Consider the following 11,532-nt stretch of genomic DNA (forward strand, 5'->3'; position numbering starts at 1 on the left):
CACCTAAGGTGCGTTTTGACTACAGCTTCTAGATGGGAGACAGCTTTTAAAGACTTTTGGACCAGTTTAAACGCCCCATTCCACTTCTCAATAGGCAGTTCCAGGTTCAACTCCAAATCCCATGCCCTCATATACTGTGTCTTCTCCAGTGGGTCATTAGAGGACAAATCATCATACAAGGGTTTGAGCCCTTTAAGTTGTTTAGAGAAATATTCCACTAAACTAATGCTCATTGGCGGAACAATGCGGCCTGCTTCAACTAAAAAGCTTTTAATACGTAGATATGGGAATATTAGTTGAGTAGGGAGGCCAAATTTAGCTTGTAGATCTGAATATTGCAACAACTGGTCGTTCTCATATAGATCTGACACTCGAAGAACACCCCTGTCCACCCATTTCCTCACATCAAGATCTTCCACCACCAAGGAAAGTATAGAGAATGGGGCCATTTTATTCCCAGTAAATGACGTGTCAGTCCTATTCTGTTGTGCGTAGGCGTAACATTGTTGAGCTGCAGATGTAAACAAAGATGTCCTGGGCGAGGTGGGAACTCGCCAGGCGTGGAAAAATATTATACTTCGGGGGTCATGTATAGACGCCAAAAAGCACTCAATTTGAACCCAGTGAACATCAGTTCTCCTTTCCCAACTTGGTCTCAATAGGGAGATTATCGTAGCTGTATGGTATCTGCGTATGTCAGGGATCCCCAAACCTCCCATCTTCCTGTGTTTAGTCGCCACGCAATACGGAGTTCGTGGCTTTTTATTGGCCCATATGAAAGACGATATTAGAGTGCGCACCGTGGTGAAAAAGGATAGAGGAGGCTTGATGGGTAGAGTGCGGAATAGATATAGCAACTTAGGGAGAACCGACATTTTAAATGCAGCTATTCTACCTAGCCATGAGATTTCTGCTTTGCCAATGGATTGTAAGTCACTCTCCAGGACTTTGAAATACGGGACATAGTTAGTTAAGTATAGGGAGCGTGCATGAGAGGTTAGGGAGATTCCTAAATATTTGATATGATGTTGTTGCCAGTCCAGTGGATAACGGAGCTTTAAATCATTTAACAACTGAGGGGGTAAATTTAGAGGGAGGACTTGGGATTTAAGTTCATTCAGCTTATAATAAGAGGTAAGACCAAATTTATGTAATAGTGACAGCGCGGCCGGAAGGGACACCGCAGGGTTGGACAGGGACAAGATAATATCGTCCGCATATAATGAGACTATATGGTCTACATGTCCCACCTTGATGCCCGTTATGGTATCTGCCTCCCTCATCGCCTGTGCCAACGGTTCTAAAGAGATTATAAAAAGTAAGGGGGACAGTGGGCACCCCTGTCGGGTCCCGTTGGACAGGCGAAAAGGGTCAGACAGGGTCCCATTAGTGAAGACTTGGGCAGAAGGGTGTGAATAAAGTGCTCTAATGGCCTTAACTATATCGCCCTGAAACCCCAGTTTACCCAGGACTGCGAACGCATATTCCCAGTGAAGGCGATCGAACGCCTTTTCGGCGTCTAATGCTACCATGACAGCCGGCAAGTTATAGTGATTAGCATAATGTATTAGATTAAGTACCCTCCGGGAATTATCAGACGACTGGCGTCCTACAACAAACCCTGTTTGGTCCTGGTTGATTAGACTAGGCAATATAACAGCCAATCGTTTTGCTAATAATTTGGCATATATTTTGGCATCACAGTTTAGCAAGGATATGGGCCTAAAGTTTTGGGGGATGTCCGGTTCCTTCCCAGCTTTGGGAAGAGTCACAATAAGAGCCCTCTGGTTTTCTTCTGGAAAGGACCCGGACATAATCGCTAATCTAAAAAAGGATAACATAGGAGCACGCAGAATATGGGCAAATTTCTTAAAGTATTCGTTGGTAAGCCCATCTGGTCCAGGTGATTTACCAGATGAGAGGGAACGTATCACATTATCAAGTTCCATCAAACTGATGGGCTCATTTAGACTATTAATTTGGGTGGACGTAAGCTTTGGCAGGTTAACAGATGTTAAAAACGCATTAATGGTATCGTCAGAAGGCTGAGGTGTGGATCCATCCGAGGCCAAGTTATACAAAGACGCATAGAATTTTTGAAACCTATTTGCTATTGCTTTAGGGTCTACCAATTTCCCTTTTTTATCCCCATCCCATAGGAATGGAATAGTGGATTTAAGCTGTTTAGCTTTGATGCGGGACGCTAATAGTTTCCCAGCCCTGTCAGAGCAGGCATAAAAGGTCGCTTTCATTTTCCTGGCTTTCCTTTCATAGTCTACAAATAATCGCTCTCTAAGAGTGCGCCTCAGATCTTTAAGGCTACTTGCCAGCAATTCAGACGGGGACGTTTTATTAAGGACCTCACATCTATGTATGTCATCCAACAAATTATTAATTTCTACCCTTCGGGTCTTCTTAAGTTGGGCACCTAGCTTGATGAAAGTCCCACGAATAAATGCTTTGTGGGCATTCCACACAGAGAACATGTTAGTCTGCGAGTTATCATGAACCCGGAAGTACTCCTCCAGGTCCCTGCCTACTATTTTAGAGAAAGCCGGATGCTTTATTATATATTGATTAGCCCTCCACAAATATGTTAGCGGGAGCCTATCACTCTCTTTCAGGGTCAGAACAATAGCAGCATGATCAGACCACTTAATTAAGTCTATGGACGATGACATAGCGTCAAGCAACACACTCCTGTCCACCAGAAACATGTCGAGTCTAGCATAGCTGTTATGGGCCGCTGAGTGAAAAGTAAAATCCTTTTCCGAGGAATGGTGCGCCCTCCACACATCATGCAGGTCTGAGGACAATAATATGTCTTTTATATTAGAGGGCCTAAGATGTGACCCCCCAGTGCAGTCCCATTCCCTGTCCACCACTGCATTAATGTCTCCGCAGAGAATAACTCTACCTTGGCGAAGTCTGTCAATTCTAGATAGTACTTTGCGTAGAAACCTCTCCTGACCCCTGTTAGGGGCATACACTGAGGCCAATGTGTAGAGAACATTATTGAAATAACCTATTACTATAACATATCTACCTTGCGAGTCCGTTACTACCTCTTTAAGCTGAAATGCAACAGTATGTTTAATAGCAATCATCACCCCTCTAGTTTTACTGTTAGCATGTGCCTGAAATATGTGAGGATAAAACCTATTACACAATCTATGCGCATCTTTCTTAAGTAAATGCGTCTCCTGCGCACACAATACATCACTCTTTAACTGCTTGGCTTCATTCCACAGATAATTTCTCTTTTGTGGGCTATTAAGCCCGTTAACATTAATGGATGAAAAACAAATCACCATAGTAAATACCCATTAACGCTAGATACGAAGAGCATAAGGAATACCATACAGAAAGACACATCTCAGGGTCCACGCTGGAATGAAGCAGTCCACCTAGAACAGAACAAAAAATAACAAAAAACCACGGCAGGTATGTGCCATCAAAAGAAAAAAAAGGAAAAACCGGGAAAACCTGTTGAGAAAAACAGATAAGACCGTCTTGGACAGGGAGCATAGTTCACTTGAGCCAGAACAGCCCTATGACCAAAGGCCAGCACTGCGACTAAACAAAAGGCCCTCAGGTTGCAGTCCCAACTCTTTTCCATTCCTCAGCAATTCTAGAAGGAGGTTTCTTGGTGGTGAGCGGATCTCTCGGCTGCGGTAAATTCCACTGCTGTAGAAGGTTGGCACCTTCCTCCACGTTGCGCACCACGTGCATGCTGTTATCCCTCTGTATCAGGAGGCGAACCGGAAACCCCCAGCGATACAAAATTTTATGATCCCGGAGCACTGCAGTAATGGGCGCTAAGTTGCGCCGTTGCTGAAGGGTTGCTGCAGACAAATCAGTGAACAATAAAATCTTGCTAAAGTCTCCAGATAACTCCAAAGGCTTCCTTGTAGCCGCCATAAGCTCTTCCTTAATATGGAAGTAGTGGATCCGGGCCAGTACATCTCTTGGTACATCCTCCGCGAGGTGTTTGGGTCTCGGGACCCTATGAGCTCTATCAATCACCATATCAATCTCAGTGCTATGAGGAAGGACCGTTTTGATAAAGTCCTGCAAGAACTTCTTCAATGCTGAAGGTGGTATACTTTCAGGTACACCCCGGAATTTAATATTGTTCCGGCGGGACCTGTCTTCTAGGTCCGCCATCTTTGCTCTCATTAGCTGTATCTCGTCTTCCACCTCATAGTGTGCATCCAGCAGCTCATTATGCGAGGACACTAACTCTCCCATTTTGTTCTCGATATGATTAACCCTGGATTGCACCTCCACTAGGTCCCTTTTTACCGGAGACAGCATGGTCGCAACGTCCACATGTATAGACTGGTGGAGAGCCATAAGCATGTTCTTTAAAGTCACTTCAGTAACCGGGGCATTAGAGGAGGGATGGCTCGCCAGACAGTCAGCAATGAAAGTATCAGTTCCACTCACCTCCACCCCTTGCTGTTCGTCCTCTGAATGTAGTCGCTGTCTCTGCTTAGCAGGGCTTCCCGAGAGTGGTGAAGCAGGCGCAGAGGCCGGCAGCCCCGTACCGTGTAGTCCACGGCCGCGTCCTCCGGAGCTGAGAGGTGAGCCTCCATCCTCCCGAACATCAGGTAATGGGCTCGGGGGTGCAGACACGCTCCTCCGGTTGTCATCTCGGGAGGAGGGTAGCGCTACTTTATGTCTCCGGGAGCCCATTGAGTCCCGGAGGGTAGCGCGGGGCCGCGCCATCTTGGAAATCCCCCGGGTCAGCCGCGAGGTAAAAGTCTGTGAGTTTGCGGAGTCTGGGGTTCGCTTTTCCTCTCCTTCTAGGTCTAGATGCCATCGTGGGATGAAATAGGTGGGTTTGGCGCAATTATCTTCCTTAAAACGGGCAGTAAGTCGCTTTAGTTGCTTGCAGTGCTCGGAGCTCTCTGATCAAGCAGCCATCTCCGGCAAGCGCCAAGCCACGCCCCCTTATTTATTTTTTAAAGAAACTGCTCACTCAGTGTATGTGTCCCCAATAAGGTAGCGGCTGTGAGGAGTGCTGCACGGCTGAGGGGAGAGAGCGAGGGAGAAGAAGCATAGCCAATGAGAAGAGAGAGAGACCGGCCTAGCCAAAGGGCGCCACTCATTGGCCCTCAGAAACCCTCTGCACGCTGATTGGCAGAGAAGGGACTGGCCGCATACAGAGAAGGGGAGAGAGAAGGATTCCCGCAGCTGTGAGTGGGCGGGGCTAAAGCCCAACAAGGACCCGGGGCCAGAGAAAGAAAAATGGCCGGGCTCTAATGGCGTCCTCGCTCCCATAAATAAAAAGCACCGCCGGCAGCACGCCACTGCCGACAGGAGAGCAGGGCTGTATTACGGCGCAGTGAGCGATATGGCCGGAGATAGGGGCCGCAGTCACTGAAAGTGCAGGAGGAGTCGGCAGTGCTCCGCTGCCGAAATGAAATTAACTGCTGCCGATAGGAGAGCACAGGAGAGCAGGGCTGTGTTATGGCGCAGTGAGCGACATGGCCGGAGATAGGTGCCGTGCTCACTGAGAGCGCAGGAGTCGGCAGTGTTCCGCTGCCGAAATAAAAGTAACTACCCAAGTAGTGTCGGACGCCGAAGAAAAGGAAAGACTTGCACAGTCCTACACCACTGATTTTAAGCCCCCATTGCCTGAAAGGGTTCCCACAATTCAGGACATAACAATATAGAGGAGTGGGCTGAAGAAGGGGGTCTCCAGAGGATGAAGAATCCTAGGACCTGAAAGAAAAGTGGGGAATTATACTCACCTTTAGTCAGAAGAACTTACCTAATGAAGTCTTCAGTTATGAAGTCTTCAGTCAGCATTTTGTCACCTGCATAATGCTAGGCTTGAAAAGCGAGACAAGCAGGGAAAGAAGGGGGACCCGGACCCATGAGGTAAACCCCAGACGCTGACCGTTGGCGAGAGGGGGTTAACAGTACATCCAAGATGCCTGCCACCTCTCACAATGGGGAAACAGTGAACACTATGTTCCTGAGTCCCCACCTGAAAACAGGAAAGAAAAAGGAATAAAAAAGCTAACATTCCCTAACTAGGAAAATAAAAAATATGAGACCTGGTCTGGAGAGAACTCCAGACCGTGTCTACCTCCTTAGACACTAAGCAAAAACTGATTACCTCAGGTGCTTGTGGGCAGGTATACCCTGCTGGGAGGAGCCGACTTTTCTTGTTGCCATAGTGTCGAACCTCTTAGAGACAGCAGCATACACCCATAGTCTGTGTCCCCCAATGGAGCCAATAGAGAAAATCTACTTTTCTCGGTCAGCTCCATTGGGGGGGGACGGGGGGGACGGGGGGGGACGACAGAGATCATGGGACGTACCAAAGCAGTGCCCGGAGTGGGAGAAATACCTAACTCAGAATCAGGCAGAAGACACTGCCACTAATTAAGCAGAATGAATTACAAGATGTGATCTGTAGATTTACCATCTTTAGCATATGCCACACAGTAGACCATGTCCTTGTGTCCTTTCAAAGGCTGCAGCAATGTCCCATCTGATGTGTCATAAACCTGAAAAAAAAATTTAAAAGAAGAAACCCAATTAATACTGTATCACATTGTAGATATAAAGAACAGCCCCAGTACCTTTGACTTATTAGGTCATAAGGTCACCTATTTTCCAGATTCCCTCTATATGTCAGAACAGGTAAACCACTATGGGGGACATTTATCAAGCTTTTTACACTGCTTTTTGGTGTAAATTTGTCACACTTGCGAAAAAAGTATGTAATTTAAAAAAAAAGTGATTTAGACTAAAATTACTTTGGTACACACTTTTGCATTGGTAAGAGATTTGTGAAGTGCGGCTTTTCTCAAAAAGTTGCAGATTTGTTGCATAACCTTCAAATAAACCCCAACCATACACCAGCCCTGACCTGGTTAACAAAGATGGTCGCACTGGTGAATAAAGTTGCAGGGAAGGAATTATACTAAGTGATGTTCTGAAGTAAAATTTCTAAACAATGTGTACTAGGACCATACCTATCACATGCCCTGCACCATTTAATATATTTGGTGCATATACACACACCATTAAAACATCAGTGCACCTCTGTACAAGCGTCTCCCTTGAGTTACGCTGTTCTTGTATGGAAACTATGGACGGGCATTCATCTGAAGGACCTCTATGTAATACTACATTTACCCTACAGAAGCCACTGCAGTAGAAAGAACTGGCCGGATTAGCTGTCTGCCATGGGTGGCTACATTTTCAGTTCTTTTTTTCTTTGCTGTGCAAATTTGGGGGGAGTGGCTCCCTCTGTAGCCGTACATCCCCTCCCCTATTTTCACAGGAGGTGGTTTGGATCGTTAGTGGATCCAACATGTCACCCAGCCTGAGGTAGGTGAGTGTTTAGGGACCCATCCGATAAGAGGCCACCTCCGCGTGGTGGATGGGGGACACGTTTTGATCAAAAAGTGCGCTAAGAGCCTCCATTTTGTTGACCAAGTGTGCTGCTGCCATTTTCTTTTCTTTTTTTTACATGCCATGGGTGTCAGCACTGGTATTAAAACTGATCTCCCGGGGGGCACATTCTGAAAGGTGTTATATTTTAAAAGCTTTTTGTTGAAGTTTTTTATTCAGTTTTTGAGCCAAAGCCAGAAGTGGAATTAAAAGGAATGTGAAATATTCACATTCACAAGAAGAGACTTCTATCTGCTGGATCCACTTCTGGCTATGGCTAAAAAAATATGAAAAATTGCCACAGAAGGGAATAAGGGGACTTTCTAATTTTATGTATATATAAAATGTAAGCACTGTATGCTGAATAGTTCTGCAACTTTCTAATAAACTGTGTTTTTAGTCCCCACAATTTTAATATCTCTGTTTGTTGTCAGTGAACAGGAACATTACTATTACAAACCTGGGTTGTTCATGTCTGATATTTCACACTGCAGCTCTTCTTCAATAGGACACATATGAACAGTACCTTCAGCTAAACAGCACTGTCTATTGGGGTAAACTAATATCCACCTGCTGCCTCAGCAGATACTCAGGTTGCTGCTCTATCCCACTATAATGCTTAACACTGCAGCTCTGCTTGCTTAACTGTGGATAAGCTCAGCTGATATCAAATCAGTCCTTTGAGAATGGTCATAGCATAAAAGCAGCTAAATCTCAGGAAAAACTGCTGCCCATAGACTGAGTTGAGGATCCTCAATATGCCTAAAGAATGACCTTTTCATATATGTATTAAAGTATCCTAAAGATATGCCAAAACATTTGAGTAGCCAGACCTCCAGCGATCATTAGAACGAGCAGGGAGGTGTGCACGCTTGAAAGCTTCACTTCTCAGCTCGCAGCAATCTCTATCCAGGTCACTATACAGGCTCCATGGACTTATAATAGAGCCCATCTACTGAAGCTGGGCAAAGATCGCAGCATGGTGAAGCGCTTTAACACGCGTTTCTTCTTGCTTCTTCTACTGATCAGCTGAGGTCTGCGCACTCACATCCTGAACGATCAAAACCTTTGATATATCTCTAGTACATGACAAAAGTTTTGGTTATTGACAGTGACATTTTAATGTAAAAATCTAATGTAATTTTAAGGTTTTACTTACCAGCACTTTGTTCCCTGCAGCCACAATAAGCTGAGTTCCATCGGGTTTAAAAGCAAGGTCATAAATGCTGGAAAATAAGAGGAAATGAAATTTAGTAAACTTACATTTAAGATATTAACTTTTTCATGCTTCCTATGCACTTTTACTACCCTGTGTGGATAGATGACTAACATCTTTGACAGCTGAATGTAGGCCCCTCAAAACATGAGAATAAGGATACAATTAGAGATGAGCGAACTTACAGTAAATTCGATTCGTCACGAACTTCTTGGCTCGGCAGTTGATGACTTTTCCTGCGTAAACTAGTTCAGCTTTCAGGTGCTTCGGTGGGCTGGAAAAGGTGGATACAGTTCTAGGAAAGGGTCTCCTAGGACTGTATCCACCTTTTCCAGCCCACCGGAGCACCGGAAAGCTGAACTAATTTATGCAGGAAAAGTCATCAACTGCCGAGCCGAGAAGTTCGTGACGAATCGAATTTACTGTAAGTTCGCTCATCTCTAGATACAAGCAATGAAAGTGAAAGTAAAGCGATCTTTACTGTGGCAACCACTAGGAAGGCAGAACTGCAACTGGGCATGCTGGGAGTTGTAGTTTTGCAACATCTGGAGGGTCACAGTTTGGAGACTACTGTTACAGTGGTGCCCAAACGGTTGCCCTCCAGATGTTGCCAAACTACAACTCTCAGCAAGCCTAGACTGCCCAGGCATGCTGGGAGTTGTAGTTCTGTAACATCTGTCCCTTCAGATTTTGCAATTTTCATGACATTTTTGAAAATTGCTGCTCTACTTTGAAGCCCTCTAATTTTTTCAAAAAGTAAAAATATGTCCATTTTATGATGCCAACATAAAGTGGACATATTGTATTTGTGAATAAAAATAAAATTTATTTGGAATATCCATTTTCCTTACAAGCAGAGAGCTTCAAAGTTAGAAAAATGCAAAATTTTCAAAAATGTAACGACGAAAATTTACCACCAAAATAAAGTAGAATATGTCACGAAAAAACAATCTCAGAATATTCTGTAAAAGCGTTTTAGAGTTATTAATGTGCAAAGCAACGGTGGTCAGAATTGCGAAAAAAGGGCTCAGTCCTTAAGGTGAAAAAAAGGGCTGCATCCTTAAGGGGTTAAAGGGGTACACCCGGTGGGAAAAAGGTTTAAATCAACTGGTGCCAGAAAGTTAAACAGATTTGTAAATGAGCACAGCAAAGGATAGTCAGTTCACCAGTTCACCGGACGGCAAGAAAGTCCTCCAAGTTTAGTTAGAAAAAAAGGGGGTTATGCCAGTGAGTAAGAAACTTCACCTTTATTTTGTCACTTTAAAAGCATTGACATGGAAAAACTTCAATAGCAGACATGGATAAAATCCTTGGAGAAAGCGCCTAGCATGATGCGTTTCAGGTCATGTGACATTTCATCAGATGCATGGTGGGAAGCCGAGGCGTAGGGAATATATCAGGCAAAATAAATGGAACAGGTGAGTGAAACACTAACCTGGGATTAACCCCATATGTTCCGAAAGTGCATTATCCCTTCGGCTAAGCACCATGGCAAATAAAATTCAAAGAATACAGACATGAAAAAAGTTTTTCAGAAAGAAACTGACCACATAATGACTGAATACCATTTGTGGGATGCATAACACAAGATTTGTAAATGACTTCTATTAAAAAAAATCTTTAACCTTTTTAGCAGCTCACAGAGGAAACTCTTTTTCTTTTTGAATTTCTTTTTTGTCTTGTCCACAGTGCTCTCTGCTGACACCTGATGCCTGTATCAGGAGAAAATCCCCATTACAAACATATGCTGCTCTGGACAGTTCCTGACATGTACAGAGGTGTCAGCAGAGAGCACTGTGGACAAGACAAAAAAGAAATTCAAAAAGAAAGGAATTTCCTCCGTAGCATACAGCTGCTAAAAAGTATTGGAAGGGTAAAGATTTTTTAATAGAAGTAATTTACAAATCTGTTTAACTTTCTGGCACCAGTTGATTTAAAAAAATAAAAATAAATGTTTTCCACCGGAGTACCCCTTTAGTATTACGATTGTGCAATGTGTGGCAGATAAATATCAGCAGACTGCTAAAATGGACCAACCACATATGCATGCACTGGCAGACACGAGCCCCATTGGATTCAATGGCCCAAACATTCTAGTCATGTAAGTGTCCCATGTTGACACTTTGCCGACATATACAGTCTCCAGACTCGGGACCTCCACCTGTTGCAAAACTACAACTCCCTATATGCCCTGACAGCCAAAGGGCTCCATTCATTGATCAATGGCATGGATCTTGCAAATTGTGAGTCAGTAGTTTGTCAACCTGTGGCTGTCCGGCTGTTGCAAAACTACAACTCCCAGCATGCCCTGTCCTGACCGCCAAAGGGAATGATAGAAGTTGTGGTTTTGCACAGTTGGAGAGCCACATGTGAGGGGATCAATTGGGCTGGCCCTTTAAGAACACTGGTACTGTAATCTTTATGGTCAGTTTGCAGATAAGCTTTTGTATCTAAGCATTTTGTATGTGTGATACAACTCAAGACAACCAACAGAAGTGTCTATGCTATGCTGCAGCCATGTTGCTCACATAATAGATGCTCAGCTCCTGGTTGCTATGCATCTATGGCAGTGTTTCCCAACCAGGGTGCCTCCAGCTGTTGCAAAACTACAACTCCCAGCATGCCCGGAAAGCCAAAGGCTGTCCGGGCATGCTGGGAGTTGTAGTTTTGCAACAGCTGGAGGCACCCTGGTTGGGAAACACTGATCTATGCACTTCCAGTAACTGTTTGCTATGCAGCTTTGGAACCTCAGTATCTGACTACTCCGAGTCCCCAATTCCTGGTTGCTATGCACTTCTACACCCCCCACTACCCGGTTACTATGCATTTTTACCCTTCAAGCTCCAGGTTGCTATGTATATATGGACCCCCGGTAACCTCAGTATCTGGTTGCTATGCAC

At 44.6% G+C, this 11,532-nt stretch overlaps 1 protein-coding gene across 2 annotated transcripts in view; it reads right to left on the reverse strand.

The window, feature by feature from the left end:
* Nucleotides 1-11,532, reverse strand: part of IFT122 (intraflagellar transport 122) — a 103,739-nt gene that overhangs the window by 90,495 nt on the left and 1,712 nt on the right. For both annotated transcript variants that reach the window (XM_056524956.1, XM_056524955.1), the window contains exons 2-3: nt 8,576-8,642; nt 6,440-6,524 (exon numbers count right to left, since the gene is read on the reverse strand). In XM_056524956.1, coding sequence (XP_056380931.1) covers nt 6,440-6,524; nt 8,576-8,642 — 152 coding nt within the window. The remainder of the gene's footprint in view (nt 1-6,439; nt 6,525-8,575; nt 8,643-11,532) is intronic.

The sequence above is a fragment of the Hyla sarda genome, chromosome 6 (assembly GCF_029499605.1).
Source record: "Hyla sarda isolate aHylSar1 chromosome 6, aHylSar1.hap1, whole genome shotgun sequence".
Classification (NCBI taxonomy): domain Eukaryota; kingdom Metazoa; phylum Chordata; class Amphibia; order Anura; family Hylidae; genus Hyla; species Hyla sarda.